Source organism: Patiria miniata, unplaced genomic scaffold, assembly GCF_015706575.1.
Source record: "Patiria miniata isolate m_02_andy unplaced genomic scaffold, ASM1570657v1 HiC_scaffold_1, whole genome shotgun sequence".
Classification (NCBI taxonomy): Eukaryota; Metazoa; Echinodermata; class Asteroidea; order Valvatida; family Asterinidae; genus Patiria; species Patiria miniata.
Genome location: NW_024037047.1, coordinates 9,582,924 through 9,608,986, shown reverse-complemented (window position 1 = coordinate 9,608,986; position 26,063 = coordinate 9,582,924). Strand labels below are relative to the sequence as shown.

The 26,063-nt window shown below is 40.0% G+C and overlaps 3 protein-coding genes across 5 annotated transcripts; 1 reads left to right on the top strand and 2 right to left on the bottom strand.

Moving 5' to 3' along the window:
- Positions 1 to 73: 73 nt before the first annotated feature.
- Positions 74 to 3,246, bottom strand: LOC119730162 (manganese-dependent ADP-ribose/CDP-alcohol diphosphatase-like). The gene is made up of 3 exons (XM_038202947.1): positions 3,226 to 3,246; positions 2,097 to 2,856; positions 74 to 1,678 (listed from the first exon to the last, which is right to left on the bottom strand). Exons 1-3 carry the CDS (start codon positions 3,244 to 3,246, stop codon positions 1,386 to 1,388), a joined length of 1,074 nt encoding a protein of 357 aa, XP_038058875.1. The 3' UTR covers positions 74 to 1,385.
- Positions 3,247 to 14,012: 10,766 nt separating this feature from the next.
- On the bottom strand, positions 14,013 to 20,167 carry LOC119722657 (protein Njmu-R1-like). Of its 2 annotated transcripts, none has more exons than XM_038192894.1 (10): positions 20,033 to 20,167; positions 19,138 to 19,233; positions 18,770 to 18,895; positions 18,224 to 18,373; positions 18,050 to 18,107; positions 17,775 to 17,891; positions 17,455 to 17,519; positions 17,074 to 17,285; positions 15,698 to 15,869; positions 14,013 to 15,421 (listed from the first exon to the last, which is right to left on the bottom strand). In XM_038192894.1, exons 1-10 carry the CDS (start codon positions 20,155 to 20,157, stop codon positions 15,268 to 15,270), a joined length of 1,275 nt encoding a protein of 424 aa, XP_038048822.1. In that variant the 5' UTR covers positions 20,158 to 20,167; the 3' UTR covers positions 14,013 to 15,267. The 2 variants fall into 2 exon arrangements, with proteins under 2 accessions (XP_038048822.1, XP_038048832.1); XM_038192904.1 differs by lacking the exon at positions 20,033 to 20,167 and adding an exon at positions 19,869 to 20,005.
- Positions 20,168 to 20,223: 56 nt separating this feature from the next.
- LOC119722647 (meiosis-specific with OB domain-containing protein-like) lies at positions 20,224 to 25,428 on the top strand. Of its 2 annotated transcripts, XM_038192872.1 has the most exons (13): positions 20,225 to 20,602; positions 20,796 to 20,853; positions 21,119 to 21,250; positions 21,512 to 21,587; positions 21,949 to 22,141; positions 22,401 to 22,501; positions 22,642 to 22,694; positions 22,800 to 22,895; positions 23,184 to 23,279; positions 23,694 to 23,850; positions 24,002 to 24,191; positions 24,773 to 24,859; positions 25,255 to 25,428. In XM_038192872.1, the coding sequence occupies exons 1-13, from the start codon at positions 20,465 to 20,467 to the stop codon at positions 25,345 to 25,347; spliced, it is 1,470 nt and encodes a 489-aa protein (XP_038048800.1). In that variant the 5' UTR covers positions 20,225 to 20,464; the 3' UTR covers positions 25,348 to 25,428. The 2 variants fall into 2 exon arrangements, with proteins under 2 accessions (XP_038048810.1, XP_038048800.1); XM_038192882.1 differs by lacking the exon at positions 21,119 to 21,250 and having other exon boundaries at positions 20,224 to 20,602.
- Positions 25,429 to 26,063: the final 635 nt, after the last annotated feature.

Genomic DNA, 26,063 nt, shown 5'->3' with positions numbered 1-26,063 from the left:
AATAGAGCAATAAGTCGCACAAATGTGAAGGGTAAAACTGTCTCACAACAAAATAGTCAAATTGAAAATGATGTTAATTGCTAATGACTAGTTCTTTTTATTTTTCCCAGGTTATAACTTTGGTAAGCAATATTGTTTGGCTTTAGATAGACATTTAACATGGAATAAAATATCACATTTTAAATTCATTGAAAAATTTAATATGGAATGTTTAAAAGACTCTCCAAACATTCAATGTTTAGAACCAATTTATTTTACATTGAATAAACACCTCAATATGAAATGTTGCAAAATACTCTCCCAACAATAAAAGTTCAAAATCTATTTATTAAACAATAAAATCTGTGAGATGTATTAAAGCTTTGTGTACATAGGACATAATACTGCATACCAAGTAGAATAAATAAGTATGTTGAAACTGTTTTCCAATGGAAAAGTAAGGTAGCACTTTAAGTTCAAAATGTTTTCCGAATAACTTAATAAATTAATATTTTTTTTTTTGCATTGAGCTTAAACAAAATCTACATGTACATTCATATTTGATGCATTATCTATTAAAAAGGAGAGTAAAGATGCATAACTTAGAAAAAAAGGGCAAGATTCTTAAGAGGATTTCCATTATACTGCCAAGTCAGCAGACACAAACTGTATTTCAAATTTATTATATCAGGACTATTTCAAACCTGAGGTTCATGTTTATCTTTGGTTTCCGCTCCCTCTTGAGAAAATTTAGAAGTGTTTAATTTTTGGGGGAGTCCAAACCAAATAAAAATACTCTAAACTTTGGCCTCACCAAAATGATAGATGGAGATGACTCGAGAATATCAATGAGTACTGAGGTAGTCGTTTAATTGTATGTTTGTGGCATTTGAAGAAAAAAAAAGATTTTTTTCCACCCATCCACACTATTTTGTTTTCAAATATAATAGGAAAACACACACAAATTTCCATAACCTAATAAAAAATATCGATATCAACAGAGCTTACAAAAGTACAGTGCATTGTATTGGAAGATCACACACACACACACTAGCACGTTTGTTGATGGTGTAAATTGAGGATTTTCTTTTGTTCCTCTTCCCTTTTCCTTTGTTTGTAACTTTTTCGCAACGGCTCTCATTGGTTTTGTACATGTTTTCCAACCGAGGAGTCCTCGATTCATCGATAATGTTGCACGTGTGTGTCCTCGATTTATACCATAAACAAACACATGTAACACTTGTCTTCCTTTGGATAACTATTATGTACAATAAGAGAAGAACAGAGAAATCCTATCAATAATATCATTAATTTGCATTGCATAATCTCACCACACTCACTCTAAACCCACCATAAAGCATAAACCCACGATGTGTTATAAGAAATCAGTCATTTGGATGCTTTAATTAAGCAAATATCATCTCAAGAGAATCCATTTGTCCAACTCCATGAAGGACAAGTTTGTCGGCGTACACCAGAATGGTGCCAAAGCCGTTACTGCCGGGTGGAACCTCCACTATACCAGGCAAGGTAACAAAGTGGATACCAGACGACGCATCAATGGTGTGTGCATAGTTGTGGGTATGGCCGGCAAATGCAGCAACAACGCAGGGAAAGGCTCGCAACATCTTATCAACCTTTGGGTAATCCCACAACAGACATGTGTGATCTCCATTGACTGGGTAGATTGAAACATGCCCTAAGAAACAAAAATACAAAGAAATAAATACACATTTCATACACTTAGATAATGTACAATGTGTCAACTTCAAACTGAAAACGATTTATGCAAAATCAATCTGGCATCAACATATCAACTCGAATGTAAACCTATTTGACTTCATTACATCCAAGTTTTTGGTTTGTCTCAACTACAAACATACCACATTATCCCACAATAAATGTCTTGACACCACGTTGTGCCACAAGTTAATAGCAAAAGGTCATCTGGCACATTGTTACAGATCTATGCACTACTATTGTACCATTACAGTGCTGAGGAAAAATCTGTCGAATTTAATTTCCAGAATGCACCAGATTGTGAGGGAGATGATGCAATTCAAAGTTCCTTTCGTTATTTAAGAGTAAAACACAGCACTGGAAGTGCACTGTCTTACCAAACAAGATGACTTTTTCCTTAGCGGAGCATGCTCCTTGCAGTATATCTTCCAGCCATTCCAGCTGCTTCTCTCCAAGCCCTCCATTATAAGCCAGAAATCGCTTTTCGGAGACTTTCAACCCAGCAGGAGATTCCAGATCATCGTTCTTGTTGACTGTACGTACACGATGCAGTGACTGCTGATGAATGGGGCACTTTTCCACATGACCAATGATGCTTTCATTGAATGTGTCTAAGACCACAAACCGAAATCCTGGAGCTGGGCTGAAATGGTAATATGAAGCCAACCCCTCTGCACTGAATTCATCGGGCTGGATCAAGTCAGGAAAACACTCACACTTGGAATCTCTTGGAGTAGTCTCAAACTGAACTCCCGAGAAAAGCCTACTGTTCATTATCTCAACTCGATTGAAATTGTAGAACTCATGGTTGCCGAGTGCATGATGTACAGTACATGGAAGCCTATCAAACTGGTTCAAGATTACTCTGAGACTGCGCAGTGATTGTGTCTTGCCTCCTTCATTGTTAAAACCATCAATGATATCTCCCAACTGCATGACAAAATCTGGCCGCATCGATGAGACATCACTGTTCCAGTAGTCTATGGCTTTAGTCAGAAGTGCCACGGCATTGCGGTAGTATCTTGTGTGTGTCTTTGTGGAGTTCAGGCGGTTGTCTATGTCAGCATACTGAATGTCTGAAATCACACCAAATGAAAACAGACAAGCAGATGCCGTGTCCTCCATTTTTTTGGTTTTCTATAAATGGAACAAATACAAAAACCGTGATAAGTAATGGAATCTGAAGTGGATGACAACTTGAACAAGGTCTGAGGAATTTGGGATAGACAAGCAAAGAGAAGAAAAATAAATCTTTCTAAAAGAGACTTTCTCTTCAAAATCTTGTGCAAAATTAACGTGAATTTTAATGAGAACCAGAGTTGGGCGGCAGTACACATCTACATAAGAAAGCCGTGCCCATTTTTTTTCATGAATGATCTGGGGTTAGGACTAGTCTTTGACAGTTTGGCTGCTAATTATTTATTAACGTAATGAAATCAGAACAATGCATACTCACAGGCGCTAGGCGGCAGGTCTTGCACTTGCAGTGCAGTTGCAGTTGCACACAGGCGGCCGGTCGGCGCACATACGAACTTGGCCTATGCATCGTGCGGGAATTTGCACGCCTGCGCACTTGCAGTCATTTTTAGAAAAATATGTCGGTGACTTGCCTACGTCACAGACAACCCGAACGTTTGCGGGTCAATCCAGGTCAATTCCCGCGCGGACCATCTATTTTTGAACCGATCGATATTGCGGTCGGCCGATATGTAATCTGATACGTTCCCACGCCACGGCAAGGCACTATGCATACATGCTGCATACAAATACGTATACGTGTATGTACATGTATTGGATGATCCAGGGGATCGGCGAGCTTCAAGTCAATTTTTTCAAATCGGAGTTCGACTCGAAGCTTGCTTCATTTTATTTTTGACCAAAATGCAATTTGGCATTACATGTATATTCAAAGTTACATAATAATACAGCAAATATGAAAGACCGTTTAGATCTCTACATCATTTGTTGTGAATTAGCCACTGGAAAACACAGTACAAAATAACTTTATTTAAGTTTAATAACTTTTCAAAATCTGCACCTGTGGTTTTTAGTATTTTACGACGATGGAAAAAAAAAACATTTTTAAAGTTCTTTATCCTTTTTTCCCCGGCATATTTTTAAAGTTATATTTCATTGTCATAGTGCTAGCCCAGGGCGGATAGGCATCGTGTCTTTTTGCTATCAGTCTTTATGTTATCATTTTAAAAATTATTGTGTTTTACAGGCATATTTTATTCATAGGTTAATTTAAATGTAAGTTTTACTATTGTCAGTTCTTGCATGCTGTTTTTACTGTTTTTACTCTTTGATTTACACCAGGACAAGAATGTGTTTGCTTTTAATTTAGATGACTAATACAAGTACGAATATGAATGTTCACCACTTGTCAATAATGTCGAGAAGTTATAACAACAAAGGCATGAAAATAAAAGGAAATACACTTGATGCCAACTTCACGAAAGGGGTAGATCATGGGGGCAATTCCGAAGAGTCGTCAAAGAACAGACGCAAAACAAACAATCCAGATTATAATCTCCCCCAGGCTAATACATAGTCAAAAACCCGTTCTTTAAAAATCGAATCAGAGTAAGTAAGCAGTAAGCAGTAAGCATGACAAGTCTTTCTGGTCCCTCCCCTGTTCATACCAGACCCCTTGTGGTTTGCCATCTCCCTTTGTTTCTTTGTTCTCTCATCCACCCTCCCCTGCATCTTTCCACACCTTTCCCACCTAATCCTCCTTTTGTGTTTCTTCTTTCACCCCTGCATGTTTGTGTGCACCCCCTTGTTAATGCATGTGCCTCTGTCATTTCTGTTTTATTAGCCTCTGAAGAAGAACTTGCTAAGTTCGCAACGTCAGGCCACATTAATTTTTAGATTTAAGTCTTTTAAAAAATAGTTTTGAAATTTTTGAATCAAATTGCAAAAGGTTTTCAGCGTTTTTACGGAGGGACTAAATTATCAATCCAAAAATCATACCTTTTTTCAAAATTCTTGTTCCGGCTGAAATTGCACGCAACGAACATTTTTTGGAAAGAAGTCTGGGTCAAAATCAGATAAAATCAACGAAATCATAACAATCAATGTTGAGAAAACTTCACCTGAATGTCTTTTGATTTTTTACGAAGAGACAAATTCGTGCAAAGGGTGGGGAATGGGTATCGGCAATTTGCCAAAACAACAAGTGTGTGGGATTTAGTTTTCACGACCAGACAAACATATATGGGGATTAGTTACGATACCGGTACCTCGCAATTGTTGTTCCATTATTCTGTAATTGGTACATCTTTGAAGTTTCATCTGTGTTTCAAAAGTTAGTCAGTAGTATGCGAAATGTTTATTCCAAATCGTGACCAACTTAAAACCTCTTTTCTGACAACCACTGCAAGTTCAACGGGTGCATTATGTTATACCTGTTCCCCAAACCTAACCCTAACCGTTAAACCCCAACACCTATTGCGGCAAATTCACCCCTTCGTGAAAACGCTGACAAATTGGAATAAGCGAAATCTGGATAAAGTCAACACTGATAACTCAAAACCTGAAAGTCAAACCATCCCTCCATGGTCAAAGAAAACTGCATAGTACTACGAAATAAAACAATATATATACCCTGATTAACCAAATTTCGAGTTGTTCCGTAGCTGCATGGGAGGCTATACTATCAAGGTTGGGGCCTTAGGCCTATATATCGCAAGTCCGACTCCTCCGATGATAAACCTGGACCCCCGCCACGCCTCGGAAGTCCGAAATTTCCAAATTATTAGGCGTCGGACTGATGAGGTGTCGGACCTAGGCGTCGGAATTTTATAACAGTTATGGGCCTTATATTAGATTTTGCCGGACTTGGGGCCTATATGCGTCTGACATAATTATATGAGGCTTAGCGGAGCCCTTAAGATTTCCCTTTAAGTCCAATGTTATTGAAAGGTCAGAAACGATGGAAAATGATGAATACTCCGAATACAAAATACTCTAAATAATTATGGAGAACTAGTGATCAAAGGCATCTTGTGAGCGAATAGTTCGTCAGTACTGATTGTTATTCTCCTCTGATGTCATTGTGTATCGTCTAAACATGAGAATGCAGTTTCTATTTTGTTGGTTTCTGACAAAGGAAGGCATTTCAAATACATGTATTTTGCACCAATTTTTAGAGAAAATATTCTGAACTTGCGGAAAAAGGACCCACCAAGTCAGAACGTCGGCCAAAGAGGCGAAAAAAGATATGTTTTTTTTTGCATGCGGGAGGTGTTTGGTACGCCCACGGGGGTACGGACGTGCGGATCCAGATAATCCACCCTAAGAATTTCTGTGTAATAAGCCATGCTAGAGTAAACTTTTAAATAATAAAACATGAATCAATGAAGTTGGAGGCTCACTCGGATGGCAGGTAAGGGAGCCGCTGGTACGTTCAAGTTTGACACCACCGAGGAGAAAGAGAAGGCTGCCGGCCAAGGCTAATGCAGCTAAGGAGAAGGAGAGAATCAAGGCCAAGAAGGAACGGGAAATGAAAGCCAAGATTGCAGAAAAGCCAAGAAAGCCAAAATGGTGAATAAAGTCAAGAAACCCGCGCCGAAGAAGTCACCCAAGAAAGCTGCCAAGAAAACGCCATCCAAGTCAAATATACATCTGTCAAGAAATCCTCCACCAAGCCATGCCAGCCAAGCCAGCCAAGAAGCCAGCCAAGAAGCCAGCCAGCAAGAACACATCGAGCAAGCAGAAGAAAGTGTCGGCCAAGCCTTCGAAGAAATCATCGAATCAACAAACTAAAACCAAAACGGCTCTTTTCAGAGCCACAACATTTTCACAAAATAGATATGAGATATTCGTTTCTGCAATTTGCATTTTTATTAAATTTTATATTTTTCATGATTACTGTTTTTAAGTTTTCGTATAAAGCCCCCCCCCCCCAAAAAAAAACCCCCAAAAACATCATTGCATGAAAATAAGATATTTTCACCCCATATTTCCATTCCGCGCCAGGGGACAGCGCAAAGGGTGAATAAAAAAAACCATGATATTCCAACCTCCTGATTCGGAGTACTCTAAACCCCCCCCCCCCCCCCCCCACACACACACACACACGCACACCCACGCTTAATTGCACAGGCGTAGAAGTGGGGACGCGGCCCCATCCCCCATTTGCCCCCATCCCCCATTCGCCCCTCCCCCCGTCCCTAACGCCCCCTTCCCCGGGGTCTGGATAATGGTGCACGGAAAAAAGGAAAAATTAGGAACAAAGGAAATTTTATCCCCGCCCCGCCCCAAGGGGTCGGGATAATTGGCAAGGCCAAAAGGGTCAATAAAAAATGTGCATGGAGTGTTCCCGGTGCACCGCCCCTTATCTCCCCACCCTTCCAACCTGCACTCCAACCCGCGGGCCTCCCTCACCCCACCCACTCAACCCCGTCCCGTCGCTTTGGGATAGTAAGGGACGAAAAAAAAGGCCATCAACAAACGGAATCCTTGCTTTGTAACGCTTCTTCCATAGCTCCTGCACGGGTGCATGTCTATGTTCCCCAATTCCGATGTTCCCTAATACCGATGTTCCTCGAAATCCTTACCAATATAACCCTAACCCTAACCCTAACCCTAATCCTATGGATTTGGGGGAACATCGGTATTGGGGAACATCGGGTAGATCCCCTGCTCTGCTGCACGTACGTACGTGTATACTGTATACAGACTAACTGATCATTCGCAATTTTTGGCATTTCCTTCGAAAAATGTCCATGCATATTGCTTGCGACCATCGCACAATCAAACCGACCACCCACATGTGGCACACCATTCGACAGCTAAAATCCTCAACTATTCGAAATAAATTCATTTGAATTTGAACCAAATACTGGAAAGAAGACAAACGGGATTGAAGAGATGGACTCCTACTCCTAGCGAGAGTGGCCGAAATTGATCGACGACGATGTCATGCGCGTATTTTAAAGCAAGAATTTGACGATTGCGTCATAAAATTCGGCGCTGTTCACCTAATTTGCATACGAAGGTTTCTGTGAATAGTTTGTCGTGGCCCCCACCCTCTGCCCCAAGGATCGGGATTATAATGCAAGGACCAAATCAAAAGAAGATTGAGAAATTCCAGGCCCTCCCAATCTGCGGCTCTCCGGGGATATTCAACCCTCCTGGTTCGGAGTACTATAACCCCTCCACCTCTCTCTCCCCCTCTCTCTCCCCCTCTCTCTCCCAGGAATGATATTCCATCCTCTTTGTTTTGGGAAATCCAACCCGTCCCCCCCCCCCCCCCTCCACCCACGGGCAAGCAAGTCTGAATAAAATCACTTGAAGAATATGCAATCCTTTGTTTGGTAAATCCACCAGCCCTGCCCACTCCCACACCCACCCACTGGGCATGCAGATTTGGAACTTAGAATCACTGGAAGAAAATCCCCCGACCCCCAACAACCCCTACCCGGCCTCAACCCCCCCCCCCCCCCACCCCAACCCAGTCCCTTCTCGCAGTAAAAAAGAAAGTCTGGTCGGGAACGTAATTGCACCACCACCGTAAAAAGACAAAAATCACTGTTGGAAAAGAAAATAATTTCAGCTTTCTTGGCATGGCTTGAACCGCACACCCCGCCCCCGCCACACCCCGGGGGTCTGAATATGATATCCAGGACAGGGGAAATGAAATGAAAGGGGTAGGCCTACTCCCAATAATGTTGTTTTTTTTATTAGAACGCAAGCGGTGATGGCGTGATCAATTATTGAAAATCATTTGCAATTTTTGGCTGTTCCATCGAAAAATGCCAATGCATATTGCTCGCGACCATCGCACTATCAAACCGACCACCCACATGTGGCACACCATTCGACAGCTGAAAACCTCAACTATTTGGAATAAATTCATTTGAATTCGAACCAAATGTTGGAAAGAAGAAAAATAGGATTGAAGAGATGGACTCCCAGTGAGATTGGCCGAAGACGATGTCATGCGCGTAATGAAGCAAGAACTTGACAATGACGTCATCATGAGCGGAGCTGTTCGCCTAGTTGCATACGAAGGTTTCTGTGAATAGTTTGTCGGGGCCCCCACCCTCTGTCTCCAAGGGTCGGGATATAATGCAATGACCAAACTCCGCTGGATCGACGGCCTCACCAGATGGAGCGGTCTCAGCGTGGATAAACTAACTGCGGCGACCCTTCAGCGAAGGAAATCACCCCTTCACCAGTCACACAACCCAGAAGAAGTGGACGGTTGTTGCGTCAACGGGCAGTAGCCTACCACGTCTGATGATGATGATGATGATGATGATGATGATGATGATGAAAACAAAAGAAGATTGGGAAATTCCAGGCCCTCCCCTTCTGATGCTCCCCGGGATATTCAACCCTCCTGGTTTGGAGTACCTTAACCCCCCCCCCCCCCCGACTCATGTGGCCCCACCACCTCTCTCCCCCAAGAGCAGCACGTCTTAAGATTAATAACTAAAAGAACATAAAGGACATTCCACCCTCTTTGTTTTGGGAAATCCCCCCCACAACCCCTACCCGGCCTCAACGGGGTCCGCTCATAAGTCCGACGCCTCATAAGTCCGACAAAATCACAGCCCCTAACCAAATAAAGGCCCATAAGTCCGACGCCTCATAGGTCCGACGCCTAATAAATCCGACGCCTCATAGGTCGACGCCTCATAGCTCCGACGCCTCGTAAGTCCGACACTCGTTTTTCCGTTGTCGGACTTTTGAGGCGTTGGACTTATGAGGCGTCGGATCTATGAGGCGGAATAAATAAAGTCCGACGCCTCATAAGTCCGAAATTTCGGACTTATGAGGCGTCGGACCTATGAGGCGTCGGACTTATGATACGGTCCCGCCTCAACCCCGGCCCGGTCCATGATATCGCAGTAAAAGAAAGTCTGGTCGGGAACGTCATTGCACCAAATTAAAAGACAAACTTCACTTGTTGGAAAAAACAATTTCAGCCCTCTTGGCGTGGTTTGAACACCACGCTCCGCCCCCCCCCCCACCGCCCCATCCCCAGGGTCGGAATATGGTATCCAGGGCAGGGGAAAGGAAAAAAAGAAAGTGGTATTCCCAATAATAAAGTCACATCATTTATCAGAAAACAAAACATCTTGATTATTTGGTGACTGCTCTATGTTCCGACACCCCTATGTTCCGACAACCTAGATTGTGTTACTCCCGGTTAGGGTTAGGGTTAGGAATAGGAATATGTGCAGTCGGAACATAGGGGTGTCGGAACATAGAGGTGTAACCGATCATTTTATTAATCTTGGGTTTTTATTAGAACGCGCGCGGTGCCGGCGGGCCGGATATAGCCGGCGTGATCAATAATTGACAATCATTCGCAATTTTTGGCAGTTCCAGTGATAAACTTCCATGCATTTTGCTCGCGACCATCGCACTATTAAACCGACCACCCACTTAGGCCACACCATTCACCAGCTAAAAAACTCAACTACTCGGAATTAATTCATTTGATTTCAAACAAAATGTTGGAAGGAAGAAAAACAGGATTGAAAAGATGGACTCCCTTGGACAATACGAAGTTTGAGTTCCAAAAAGGAAAACGCGAAAACAATATTTTAATCGTCAAAACTCACCCTTTCATTTTGACGCTGTCTTCGGCAAAAGGAAGCGGACATCATTCTGTTGCTTTCAGCATGTAAATTTCTGGCAGGTGCATCCTCCGATGTAGGCCTACAGTGATATTATTCATAAAACTGAAGGAGTCTGGCCGAAAATTGGCCGAAGTAGATGGCATGCGCGTCAGCAAGAATTTCATGATGATGCTATAATGAGCGGCGCTGTTTACCTAATTTGCATATCAAGATTTCTGTGTTGGTGGGGGCCCCCACCACCCACCGGCCACTAGGGTCGGGATATGTTGCAAGGACCGAAAAAAAGAAAAGGAAATGTGAAATTCCACCCTCCTCCTTTTGAGCCCCCCCCCCCGGATTTTAAGCTTCCTGGTTTTGAGTACTCTACCCCCGACCCCCCTCTACACTCACGAGGCATCCTCCCCCACGCCCCCCCCCCCTCCACCGGCAACCCCTTATGTGCACTCCCCTTCCATGGAGTCCTGATATGGTGCAGGTGTTAGAAATGAAAGACAGGAAATATTCCATTATCCTGGTTCTCAGTACCCCCCTCCCGTTCCTTTCCCCCCACCCAGGGGACCCCACCCCACCCCTCAAGGTGTTTGGATATATGCAATGGCCCTTCACCCAAAGAATGTGCATATTCCACCCACTGTGTCTTTGTTCCCCCGCCCCCACCCATCCCCTCCCCCTCCCCCTCCCCCTCCCCCACCCCACCTGCAGGCCTCCCCCGCCCCACCCGCGGGCCATCCCCACCCCAACCCACCGCCCAACCCCGTCGCATCGGGATACAGGGGAAAAGGGACAGAAAAAAAGAGACACACACACATTTCATCAAACGGGATCCCTTTAATCAAACGGGATCCCTTTAATCTTCGTAACCGTCTTCCACTGAGCTATATATATCTCATGCACGTTGCACGTGTTTATATCACGTGATTACTTCACTATCATTCGCAATTTTGGGCAGTTCTAGCGAGCAATTTTTATGCATATTGCTCGCGACCATCGCCGTATCAGACCGACCACCCACATGTGCCACACCACTAAAAAGCTGAAAACCTGTTCTATATGGAACTAATTCAGGTTTTCCCCAACCAAATTCGAGAAGAAAGAAATTTAGGATTAAAAAGATGGACTCCGTCGAAAAATAAGAAGTTTTGGTTCCTAAAAAAAAACACGCTAAAAAATGTTTGAACTGTCAAAACTCAGGCAATATTTCATCGATTTTGACGCTTTCTTCGGCAAAAGAAAGCAGATATCATGAGCTTTTCTACTGTAAATTTCTGGCATGTTCACTCTCCGATGCATAATGATTTCATTCATAAAACTGAAGTGAGTCGGGCTGAAATTGATGGCATGAGCGCAAGCACGAACTCAACGTTGACGTCATAATGAGGGGCGTGTTGACCCCAATTTGCATAGGTGAATTTTCGCGATAAGTTTGTATGTGCGGCGGACAGTTCCGTGGTCTAGTGATGATGCTTTCCACGTCCCATAGCTTCATATTATGAAGCCCAAAAATATACAATACACTAAATCATAGACCCATAAACAATGCTTTGTTGTTTACCGAGTTTACAGGTCAAACTAAATCAGAATTATTGGTGGATTTCGGTTGCCGTCATACATGACATAAAGCCGGCCGGCGAACCGAACAATCGCCTGATGATGGACAGCCTTCTCTCTCGTAATAATTCCTCTCTAAATTATTTACATGTCGATTTATTTCAGATAACATCTCAATGAAATTAAGTTAAATTAATCCCCCCATAAGGTTTACTTTTACTCTAACTGTGCTCCATGTTAAAACTAATACAGGCAATACAAAGCCGTACAAGTAATCAAAAGTTATTATTTAAACAATATTATTATGTCTTCATGGCGTTCCATACTTCCGAATTGTTTTTTTCCCCTTGTAAACAAAAATATCGAGTGCAGTGGTCAATACGAGGGCGTGCTACATGTATTCACATGATGAACACATGTCGCGCCCGGCCCCTGCATACGAGTTCATGTGATGAACATGTGCGACACGAGTTAAAAGTCTTATCATTTTGTTTCCTCCGTCCTTTCTTTTGTAACATTTCCATTAAATAAAAGTTAAGTTTCTGAGGGAAACGTGAAGTGAGGAGGCACAAACTGTTATAGACAATAAAACAAAAGGGAAAAGAAAACACCCCAGCTGGCCCTGCATTACAAAACCTATTAAAAGTATTATTTCGCCAACCCTCGGCATCAGTTTTATTGCTCTGTTATATCATGGAGGAATAAGAAACAATATATCGATAAATGAAAATTATGAAATAATATTTTTGAACCGGTCTGGCCATCACATCATGCATGTGGGTTTAAAGCTCCATGCGTGTACTTTAATTGAAGTAGTGAGCCACTTACTGACTTAGTGCTCAATTCCGGCTTTGTTTGCAGTGCACAATCTCTTTTTCCTCTTTTTCCTCACCGTCCGTAATTCCCCCCCCCCTCCCCGTTTCGTCCCTCCCCCTTATGACCCCGCCCTACTTTTATCCCCTTATCCTCCCCTTGACCTATTTCACACGTGAGATGTTTATGTGTTTGCCTTGCCTGCATGCCTGCGTATCTCAGCCTGTGTTCTATGCCCTGAAGGGTGGGAGTGACATGACATGTTATCCCCTCCTAGTAGGCAGCTGTCATCCTTTTTCCTGTCCTCGTGGTTTACTTGTTGTTTGTTGTTGTTCTTTTATCTGTTTTGTAATATGTATTTTGTAGTTGTTTTATTTTGAGTATTTTTATCTGATGGTATTATACTTTGTATTTTTTTGCTTGAATAAAGTACTATTATTAGAATGAAAATGCTAGCTGCAATTGCTCCAATCACTGCACCGTTTTCCACCGGCCGTTCCGTCACCGCAGCGCTTCATAACGACTTCAAGATGTGAAATCGAAGAAAAGTTGTTGGCAATAGCGCTGGTATATTAGTAAAGCTACCATAGTGATTTAAAATTAAATGTAAATACAAAAAAAACGCGACGTCGGTAAGTTTCAAGTAACTTCACGATGAAGGATTTCCCAAAGAGTAAATGTGTAATTTGTACAATCGATTTTGGAGTAAAGACATAAAATTGTCGTGATGGCTGCATGCTATTGAATCATTATATTATCACAGTGTATTATGTCAGGGTCACCCACACTTCGCAAATTGAGAGTGATATGATTTCTAATTGGTCAATGCGTTTGTGCATTGTTGCATGTATGGATTCATTAGGCCCGCCCACTCACGTGGGTAACAAAACGTGCCGTTGACCCGGTCATTATACGAATGTACGCATGTCAGACCATCACGGCTGTACTGTGATTGGTCAAAAACATCATGCGGCGGGGCCGGGCTTAGTGGATAATTGCTCTAAATATTGGGATCAATTATATTACACACGTCACGCACCGTAGGACTCGTTCTAATGCATCTGACGTCATATGTCTTTGTTCCTGCGATATTACCATAGCTCTATAGATTACACATGAACAGACACATATACTGCAATTTAATTTATCATTGAATATTAAACAAAAGCGGCCTCTGTGAGGGTACACGGTCAAGGGTTCAAGACTACTCCTTCCTTCATGATAATACTCAATCCATAAAAAGTGTAGTCACAAGTTCTATCTACCCATTTCAAATTTCTGCATGCAATAAAGGTAATTAATTGAATGAAAACAGAATGATCGCATTCAAAATTCGGGACTTTGCCATGTTTCATCAATAAGTAATTTATTGCAGCAGTAATCCAATGAATACTCGGCTTTGTTTAGCTGTTGTAAAATTGGATAAAACAAATCACATGATGAACAAAATATGATTACGGTCATTCACCATCGGAACCCCCTTTAACTGGAATAGGTTTTGCACAATTCCAATGTAAACACTGCATTCTTAAGACCAACATTTAAATTTAACTTAGTCACAAGTCATTGTAGTAGTTTATTATAAATTCCCAAACAAACCATTTCGTTTTGAAATCATTTGTCACTGAACAAAACCTTATCTTTTCGCATGATTTGAATTAAGTTCCATGGAAAACCTATCCAACTGCGTTGAAACTCATTTATTATTTCTAAGCCCACTATGTTTCATCACATGCATTTCAAATTCAAGTTCGTTCTATTTTTTTTCAAGGCTGCTCATTCATAAGATCATGAATGATCCTATGATCTAGAATTTGAAAGGCAAATATAATATATGTGCATTATATTCACTAGGAATCTAAATAAATTATACATACATATATACATGTACACGCCCTTTGTCTGATACAGTGTTACAATAAAAATGTTTTTTTTGGTCCTGTCATGGCAAATTTTCATACCATTGCAATTTTTCATATAACACTTTTTTATTTACCATGTAGTCAAACATTTGATAGTGTTTCATGCTCAGTTGAGAAAGGCTTGCTTATTGCTGTTTGGAAAACTTGTTGATTTGCTAATGGTTTCAACTACTACAAAAAACTATGTGATCTGCAAAACAATGAATACTACTATTGGTAGAAATATATGGTCTGTTATGCAAATTATATTTATACATCACTTTTTAACTTTCCAATAATACAATGACAATTTGAAATGACTTCACAGCTAGACTGATTTACTCATTAAAACTTGTATTCGTGAATTTACATTGGAATGTCTCTTGTTAGACTAATATTGTGCAAAAAAAGTAAGAGAGAAGCAAATTTTCTAATAGATTTTGTTCTATGCTGAACTAAGTTGTCCACTAGTGTGTGCTTGATGATGTCATTCCATGACTCTCCCACAAAGCGGGCGACATGCCCATAAAGTGGGTAACACGCCCATGAAGCCGGCAACAGGGAGCAAAGCTTCCTCCCCTGTGAAGCCTGCAAGGTGCAGCCTCGTTGATCATAAAGAGTAAGAAAGGTTAGCAGACCTCTTCAGTGTCGAGCTGTGCAATGGCCAGCATGCCATGATGTACCACTCACGCCCTAGCAAGGGTGCCATTACTAGAGATGAATTCCTCTAACACATGCAGGACACTCTGTGTATCCTGAGATGTGATTGTGTTCTCATCTTTCCAGATGTGGCGTAAGAGAACACCACCATTCCCACAATCCCGTAGGAAGGCAAAGGCTCTGTGTAAGGACAAAAACGTAAGAAAGGAGAGCACTGATTAATAATAATAAATCGGGGTGAAATCTCGTTTATTTTCAAGTGTTGCGGTGTCTGTTTGTCCATTTTGTCTTTTGTCTGTGGGTTTTCTTTTCTGTACAAAGCAGCTTTAGTTCACAAGAAAGCAGGCCAAGATGTCCCACTGTTACTGAAGTACAAAACATGTGACATTGGAAGGTTTCACGCCAAACTATCACAGTAGGTGGGAAAAGACCCTCAACAGATTAGCTCTTTCTCACCTATAGAGGGCGTAGTGGTCAGATTCTGCTTGTCTGACAAGACGTTTGAGGGTATTCAAGTCTTGAATCGTGCGCAGCTTACAGTCTTCAATAATCTGCCTCAGATTGGCTGGGTTCTCCCTGTTGCTTGTCAGCAATAGCCGTGTCCACTCTTCACAAAATGGACTGCTCTCTGAAAAAAACAACATCATTATTACAGACCAGGGGTGTGATTGGACAAAAATGAACAATCCACGAACTTCGGTTGACATGTAATATACATGTACATGTAATATACATGTACATGTACATGTATTATTGTACATGTACTTGTATAGATGTACATGTATACATATGCATGCACGTATGTCCATATATAGGCCCTAGGGCATGTACATTTTATGTACTGTAATTTCTGTAATGTTAGCAAATTTTGTCGCTTCAGTAAAGAAAACAAATGGGGGAAAAATTAAGAAAAAATCGTCTGGTCATTTAATAATATAATCCATATGTGATTGATTCATAAAGGCTTTTTCTGTGTGTACTGTGATGTTATTACTTTTGCATGTTGCAGAGAGAAACGATTCACACAAAACAATATGAACGGTGCTGAAAAAAGTTTAATCTTACTTTAATTTAAACTCCAGTCCCAGGCTTCAAAAACATTTTTGAAATTTGGTGTTGGTGGTGGCTATTTTTCAAAACACTACTGCAGCCCAAACTGATTTCCATCCACAGTGACACTTTATTACCAGTTCTTCCAGCCATACTCTTGAATTCCTTGACAAAATCGCGGCAATATTGACACCAATGTGTTTGCGAATTGCTAGCACACGATCGTAACTGCACAGTACATGCACAATACACACACACATATCCACACGCGATATACAAACACGGGGTGCTGCAAACCCATTGAAAATTATTTTTAGTCTGGTCCTCAAGTACTCCACTGCGCATACTGCATTAATGTCTACTAGGTTTTTGACCGCACTGCATTAGACTTGTCACCAGTCCATCCATTATCGTAAATTAGAGCCTATATTTCGCCAGAAGTTTTTGGGCAATATTATTACGGAAACAGAAAAACATTAAAAATCCGGAATCCGCAAAAAAATTCCGCAGGCGTTAGATTAAAAATCCGGAAATGCGGAAAAATCCGGAAAAATCACACCCCTGACAGACAGCTCTAGTGAGGGTGGGCAATCCTGCTAACATTCTAGGTCAAGATGTACGATTCAACTTTGAAGACTGTCATAGTTGAGAAATGCAACAGACATGACATTGGAATAAACTTTTGTATGCACTAAAATATCATTGAGAAAATAATTAAAAGCAATATTTCCTTTGGGTTGCTATATGAATCTACCATTCCTGTTCTCAAAATTAATTCTTACCAGCATTTTGAAATTGTTGTGTGTCTCCATCAAACACTAGCTGGACAAGACGTAGTGAGTTAGAAACCGTCTTTCCATCAGACTGATGTGACACACTGGCACTGGCATCCAGATCAATCAATGTTGGTTCTGATGAAGTGGTGCCTTGAGAATTGGAATCACTGTCGCTCATGTGTTGGAGAAGGTCTGATAAGCTACACACTTGTACAAATCTACACAAGAACAGCAGTTAACACAATTAATGCCATTTAATGATGTTTGGTGTTTTATGTTAAGGTTTCTCAACGTTAGGTGTCCTGCCTCCCCTAGAACTTTTCCAAAGAGTAACACCCCCACCCCTAACAATGCCTGCCTACGTTACTACGGTATTCATGTACTTACTTCATAACATCTGATACCACTTCTTCATCTCCTCCAAGGAAATTCAGCTTGTCATCCAGTAGTGCCTGAACAAGAGATGAAACACAAAGCAAATAATAGGACAAGGATTTTGGCAAGCTGTAAACACTATTGGTCGATGCAGCATTGATAGTGCATGCTACATCTGGCAGAGTGCGGTGCCACCTGACTGAGGACTACCTTCCAAACCAAAAACTGAAGGTGCTCTTAGGAGAGCGAGATGCGATATTGTACTCCCTGATTCCCCTCAACCTAGCCCCACCCACCCCTGGGGCTAACCCTGATAACTGATGTTATCTTACCGTGTGTATAAGTAATGAGAGATCTTCTTGGAATCTGTCTGTACACCGGCACACATATTCTGCAGCTTGTTGATACCATCTCGCCAAGTAGCTTTGTATCTTTGTCAACTCCTTAGCCTTTGGGTAAGAGCGAAAAATACGCAATTACTGGCTTGAAAATCCCAAGGAATTATTTCGGAACTAAGATGAATCCAACAACAGTAAATTATAAAGACATTTGGTGTAGCAAACTGCGGAATTTATTTTCCTAGTTGCATTGTTGGTTTTACACCTACCTCAGAATCCAAGACAGCAAGAAGGCCTTCGCTATAGGCATCTAACTCAGGTCTGAATGTGTTGTAAGTCAAGAAAATATTACACCTTTGATATACTGTGGTGTCAAGAGCGTAACAGTGAACAATCTTGATTGCGTAAAAAGGATTTATTAGATAAGAAAGTGTTAAGGATATAGTTCCAGAGCAGCGCTTGTTCCCATTAGGAAACAGATGACATATTCAATGGATGTGTAGAATGTACTGGGTGGATCATCAGGGTCCAAGTCCGATTCAGGAATGGTTTGTTGTCTCAGGAGGTAGTAGTAACAGGACAAAACATCATTGCTGTCAAACAGAAGGGGACAAAAAATTTTTCATTTATTGGTCATGAATCTGAAGTAGATACTCAACAAAAAATTTGTGGAATTTTGTGTAAGGATATGTAAATTTTAGTAGTAGAGTCACCGCTTACCTTGATGAAGGTCAAAACCAAATATTAATATCAATATACTTTATCAAAGCTGACTAAGATACATGTAAGATTCATTCATTTGAATGCATAAATGTAAAAAAAAAAAAAAAATAAATACTAAAATACTTAATGAAGTAGATTTCTCGAGCTTTGATGTCACTTCCATTTGGCCCACACCATTTTTTTCAGCTTTAGGAGACATCTCAAGTTTTCCAGGTACGCATGGGTGAACAGACATAAAAATAGAAGAATACGAAACACTGAATCACCTGATATCTACAGTGTTGACATTACCACTGCCTCCATACACAGTTCCTCTTGATAGCCTCTTGAAGATGAACTCTCTTAGCTCAGTTTCCTGCTCTGCAACAAGGTCAGTGGCGATAACGGACAAACTGCAACAGAACAGTAGGCCTAGTAAAATGGAATACTACTGCAGCAGTGATGGAATCACCTGTGATGTTGAGAACATTTCATTCTTTGTGAATAACTGTAGACAATACACAATGATAGTGTTTTTGTTTGAGTATACTGAGCAGTTGAACACATGAAACCACTGCTGTTTTTGCAAGAAAAGGAAAACTGGCATGACTGGAATAACATTGTATGCATGGTATGCTTGTAGGCCTAGTATTACCTAAAATCTCTGTTGGAAGTGGCTTCCCTCTGAAGAAAATTTGCAACTGTTGAATCATTTTTGTCAACATCTGGTCCTAGGTCTTGAACACTGGGCCTGAATAATGGATTAACACAAATACAATGTCAAATAAGGGAACTAAATTCACTTTTAAATTATTTGACCTGCCAAACTAGTTGGCAACATTAATCACATACAGGTATGTCATAGATAAAGGGCAGGGTTTTGAATTTTTGAGGGAAATTTCGGGGGAAAATGACGATGACAATGAAAGAACGCAACACGAAAATAAAGATAGCGATCAGCGCACAATGTACCGTGAGCACGCAAGTCGCGCTGCACCAACCGGCCCGTAAATCACGTAGGAAAATCGTAATTTCTACCCCAAGAAACTGTTCAAAAATTACCAAAAAGGTGTCATTACATTTACATTAAGAGAAGTCTGCTTTAGGTTGACAGTGTCATTTTTTAGTAATAAAAACAATATTGATTCTAATTTGATCAAAACAAAACAGGGTCCTTACACTACACGATCGCCATGTCAATGACACACTTTGAAGTTTGCGTTTTACTTAGTTTCACTAGCTTGATGTTTTGCTCAAATTAAACAAAAGATAAAATAAAAAGCCAACACACATCACTTCAAATTCACATTTCCAAAATACATTTTGGTCAAATCCAATTTTAAAAGTCTGTACCGCAAACTTATTTTGATGACTTGGCACACTCACCGCCACTTTAAAATGTGTGGAGTGACTTGAGCTTCTGTGTGTCGAAAATACATGCCCCATAGCATGGACAGCATACACAGCATCAGGCTGAGCCAGCTTCTAAAACAGAATATCGCATTGTTTTCACAAAACGCATCTAATAAAATAGTTCTAACAAGACTTACCTATTAGCGTGGTAGGTGTATAATGCAAAATAGTGCCTAGATTGAACATTCTGAGCGTCATCGGCAGATAAATCGGTTGTCAATGTCTTTTCAATTTCATTTGCGGCGTCCGTGTCGGCTGACATTTTGTTTTTGCAAATTCTGACGTCATAACTTCATTAAACATTTGACCAATCAGATAGCAGAATTCTTAGCACTTAGTAACAAGGCGCCATTTTTAAAGGGAAAAATTGTGGTGCTCACATTATTTACAGTGCTAGTGTTTAAAACGGCTAGAATTTAGTTCCTTCGCGCGCTTCAAATAGTGTTAGAGCTTATCACAAAATATCAGCATTCGAATACTGGGAGTAATTGCAGAATACCACTCGGAAGTACTTGTAAAGTTGTAAGTTGTGCCAAAGAACAGAAGGAGAAAATCCGAAACTTGACGAAATGGCCTGGTCGGGAGGTTTTGGGAATCAGGAAACGTGGCCAGATGGAACCCGAATCCAGAGCAATTCTCTTGGCGCCGGTCATGTGAATAATGGAGTTATACAGTTGAAAGATATTTCACCGCATGCTGCAAATACTGTAAGTGGTTCCTCAGACTTTTGTTCTACATTTTACTTTTAGCATGTTGCCTGTCAATGACAATGTCAAGCCTATCTCGTGGAACTGGAAGCATATCAATTATCATACAAAAATAGGGAGTACGAGTCAACCAGTCATGCCAGTTGACCTTATTCAAATTCAGGCATTCCTCTTCTTTTTCTTCTTCATTAAGTTCATTATTGGAGTTGTGATCGCCAAACAGCAGCCAAAGTCAATACCAAGCAAATCAGGTAAGTGAAAATTAAAGTCATGCTCATTTTTTAGGTCAACAAATTACAAATACAAAATTACAAGTCCATGATTGGGCAGGATTTTCTTTAAATTAGAAGTTAAAGGTTTAGTATTTTCACCAAAGTAGGCCTACACATGATGAATCATGAATGAACACCTGCAAAAAGATAAAGTTTTATTTTCATAGAATAAGCATTCTTTACACCTTGTTAATTCACACAGACACTGTCAAACATAATTTTGAATAATATTTTACTTTCAAAGATCCATCAACAGATCGTGGTTTGCTCAGCTTTACTTTGAGAGATTCACCCATGGATTTCATCAATGGCACATGCTGGGGTTCTGAGCTATACATACGTGACCTAGCCACAAAATTCAAGATTGGGGACATTGGTGAGTAGCCTACTCATCTTGAAGAAAACAAACGAACAGCATTTGCTGTGTTTAGTTGGGGGGAAAAAACAAAAAATCTTTAAAAAAAAAAAGGTTCATCTGATAAAGAACATAATTTATATGTAATGATGTTATTTTATCTGACATATGATTCTTAGTTTTTGTTTTCAATGTTTTAGTTGATTTACCTATTCTTGCCAGTTTGGACTGGGTTGTATTTCTGAATTAAATACAATATCTCAATCTGATTAATTTGTATAGTTGAGATTCGAAATCCTCAGATCCAGAGCAAACAGAACACAGAGCAAGAAGAGCGCTACAGACCCTGGACTCCAAGGTAAAGTCATCCTCCATTTGACTTTATAGTAGCAACAAGAACCTAGAGTCTGAATTGTGACTAAAGCAAGATCTTTGCACAGTTTCATTCTCAAAAATGTGATGACATCAATCTGAATGCAGAAATTAAGATACTGTGGTATTTAATTGCAATTTTTCATGTGTTGTTAGTTTTTTAATCTAAATGTCTGTTTATTTTATTTTTCCATTGACATACATTTCTGATAAAAAGACATCATTGTTTGATTGAAAATATTTTTGCAAGTAAATTCCTTTCCTTCTTTTCTTTAATTTTCCTACTGACACCTTTATTTCTGATGGTGAGAAAAAACTGTCCATATTTTTTGTGTTCCAATTCCCAGCCAATACCAACTAACTCTAAGTGAGAAGTATTCCACACTGAGCCTGTATGGAGGATGGAATGTGGAGATTTACAATCCTCTCCAGCATATCCCAATCCGTGAGAGTGACAATTACTACACGTTGGCTGATGTGATAGCAAATGGACAAAGCTTACATGGGGAACACATTAATGTCATGGTACTTCTCAAAAAGGTGAGTGTTTTCATCTTTGTTAATATCCTCTGTATCATTGTAATTGTCATTTTTATTCACGTCATTGCTATTAATGTCAGCACCACTACTGTCCTCTTTTGATTATTGTCATTATTGTTTTCATTACAATGAACCATCTTTATCATTTTTATCATTGGCAACAAATAACTGTTTGAAATGGTACCTCCTATAATTGAATTACTTGGATTTGCAAGAATTTAAAAAAAATGTGATTTTGTGTATCATTTTTTTTCTTCAGAATGGGATCCCAAAGGACATTGTTACAAAGACCGGTAAAAAGATGCAACGATGCGAAGTCAAAATGTATGATGAGACCTGCCACTCCTTTTCACTTGTTCTGTAAGTCAGTTAAATATGTTTTGATTGAGACACTTTACATGGGTTTTGAGTTGTTCATACAAAAAATCTCAAAATTAGACAATTTTACAATTGTTACAGGCTTAAATTTTAATTTTGATATTTTCAAAATCATTTTTCAGATGGGACACAGACAACATAGAGCTTGTCCAACGTTGGATTCCAAATGAGACAGGTGATTATGATTTGCTATTCACATTTTGTTCACAACAAATGACAACAACAAAAGTGGTATTTGCCTTGATTTTTTTCATTTCTCCTCTTTGATTACCTCCTTTAGTTGTGTTTGCAACTGACATCATGGTGAAGTATGATAACTTCCGGTCATGCATGATGGGAACGGTTGATTCCAAGACAATTTTCATCACTAACCCAGGTATTAAGGAACCACCATGATCTGCAGTTTTGTCTCAGATGTCAAGTTTCATATTAATTGTGATGTGGAAGAATAAAAACAAGCTACAATCCCCATCTTGGTATTAATTGAGTTTGGGTCGGGGCGTGCACACATCCTTTTCAATTTGACTAGAGCTAAGAACCTGAACTTAAGCACACAAAAAAGAAATAAAACCAACTCATATACCCTTTTACTGTAATTTTGCAAAGAGTGTTCATAAAGAAATGATTTATCAAACAAATTAATGTATTCTTTTACATTTGGTAGACACACGTGAAGCACATGCTCTGTTCAAGTTTGGCCAGTCACGTGATCCAAATGAGGACCAATTAGATGAGGACTCAAGCAGACCAGATACTGATTGTAAGCAGAGAAAATATAAGTTGGTTGCCATTCATGGTATTAAGAGTGGAGATTGTAAGAAAGCACACTCACTTTTTAATCAAATAAGCAACAGTGTATTACAAATGGAGAAAGAAGGGCAAGGCCTTGATATATACAAAGAATGGGTCATTGATTAAGAGTGCTACACCACTGCAAAAAGTAAAGCAACTCGTCAATTATTGTTGTGAAAAAAATATTTTGGCTGCAAAAGTTGTAGACCGTAAGAAACACTTAAACAAACTTGAGAATTACAAAATGAAATTGATAAGAAGTGATGTGGATGCGATTAAAAGTTTGCCCTTTTGCAGAAACATGTGGGCTTATAGACAGATAAAGCTTCATCAAAAGAACAAGCAAACACAAACAAACAAAATCTGATTTCTTTCTTGTCAGTGAGTAACATCAAGGAGGTCTACAAAGTGGATCAGATCAAATGTCTGGCTGCAGAAAGACCAGACGGCTCAAGTGGCGTTGATTATGGCATCACCTATGTCTTCCTGGCAGCGTTCGACATTGACAACAGTTCAAAGAACTGTGTCTCTATGAGATGGTGAGGCTTAGTGTCTTATTTGTAGGTTTTTCCGTGCAGTTTTTGTCATTGTGTTTCTTTTGATATTCTTCAATTCCAGCATTTGAAAGCCACATCAGCCGGCTTTCTTACATGCATCACCCATGATATTTTGATTTGTCCTCATCTACAGTTCAAGTTGCAAGCGCCGTGTCGACAGCACCAGCTTCACGTGCACCAACCCCAACTGCCCGTCCTCTGTCTCAGGTCAAACAGAGACGGTCATGACCTTTGACATCTTGACTGACCTCTCAGATGCCACAGGCACACTGAGTGGATGCTACCTGGGTGGAACCCAAGCTGAAGAAATGTTGCAATGCACGGTAAACAACAATACAACATAAATACAACATAAACAAAACGATCAAGATTAAGGAGTTAAATTGAAAGGCTTCTTCACTCCAAGAAGTTTACACAATTTGTTTGCAAGAAGTATGATGGACTGGGACCTATGGAAATTATGGAAACACGTTTGTATAGGGTTGGATGGTTGAAATCCTTCAAAATCTCTCACATATTTGGTTTAAACAGCAGATACCCAGGTTAAAGTCACCCCTCCATAAACTAGTTATATTTGTATTTTAAAACCACCCAAAAAACTGAATAGCATTTGTGGAAAGGTGGCTCAGTTTGTAATGGAAATTTTTATATGTAGCACGATATGAGACGGAGGGAACCCCCCCCCCTTCCTTTGTGTTGGTCATTGTTTTCCAAACTCAGGAATTCTTTTGAGATATCTAGGGGGATGAGTCTGGTAACAATAGTCTAGGGTGTGTATAGGGTATAGGGAGATGGGGGGTACCCCTTCATTTCATATCGTGCTAGAAATAGAACATTTTGTGGCCCTCTTGAGGAATTTGCCATTTACATCGGTGATGATTCTTGTACTCTTCTGACATTCCAGACTGATGAATTTCTGCACTACACAGAGCAACAGAAGACCGATCTTAAGTGGAGGTTCCTGCTGGAAAGATGCAAGCTGTACTTCAAGGTAAACAATTCATAATCCTCTGTAGATGGTTAGAGAACCTGGTTAGGATTGACGTTTTCAAAGTGGAGACACAACAAAAATTACATTTCACCAATTATGCTCTATTTTTTCCTATTGTTCCCCTATTCGGCACTCAGAATACAGTGAAATCTCAATAAGTCAAACTCTGATGTCTCAAAACTGTTAAGTGAATCCATTGCCTTCAGTAATACAACCCTGCAGAACTCTGCTTAGTCAAATTTTGAACCAGTTCCCTTGAGGTTTGACTTATCAAGATTTCACTGTAAGTGATTCTGTCAGTTGTTTGATCTCACTGTTTATACAGCTTTGCTGGGTAAGGTGATCTGTTGTATTTTCCTCACTTGCTGTGTCGTATTTATCTCTTTTTTTCCCAGATTTCCAGGTACGGAGTGAATAGTTCTCGACGCATTGTTCGCATTCTCTCCTGCAGTCTTGCTGATCCCACTGAGATTCTGCCACATCTCTAGACAGGAATGGATTGAGCAGCAATGGTAGGTGGAACCAACTGCCATTAAGTTTGTCTCCCCCTCCCCTTCATCCCCCCACCCCCGGCCCCCCACCAATAAAAAAACAATTACATCAAACTACTCAAAGACCCTATAAGACCTCATGATGTTCTTTGTATTTTACATTCCTAAAATACTTTTATTGTGAAAAAAAATGTCAAGCTCGATATAAGAAACTGGATATCTGCAGCACAGTTCACTTTCTTTTATCAAATATTAACGAATATTTATTGAAAAATATGTTGTGATAAAACGATAAACATTATTTATTATCCATCTACAGTAACAGTTGATATATTTGTTAGCAAAGAAGAAAAATAGTAAATTCCACTATTTATATGTAAAATAATACAAAAATATTTTAAATGTTCACTGTTAAAAGGTAAACTGCCTTTTTCGTTCTAAGTTATAAGTAAGACTGATACTTCAACCTTTTCATATAGTTTACCTTGCACTATTCCTTATTCTATTTGTTCATTCTTTCATTTAAAATTTAACCAAGATTCATCAACAGTACACCTTTACAAATACTTATTGCAAACATTTGTTGATGCAAGTACAGCACAAATGTAGGCACAACAGTGGTTTGAACACAAATCAACAATAACCTAGCTTTCTGTTAGTACGTGAAATTTAAAGGGCAATTCTGTTGATAATATGTCAAAGATTTTGGATGT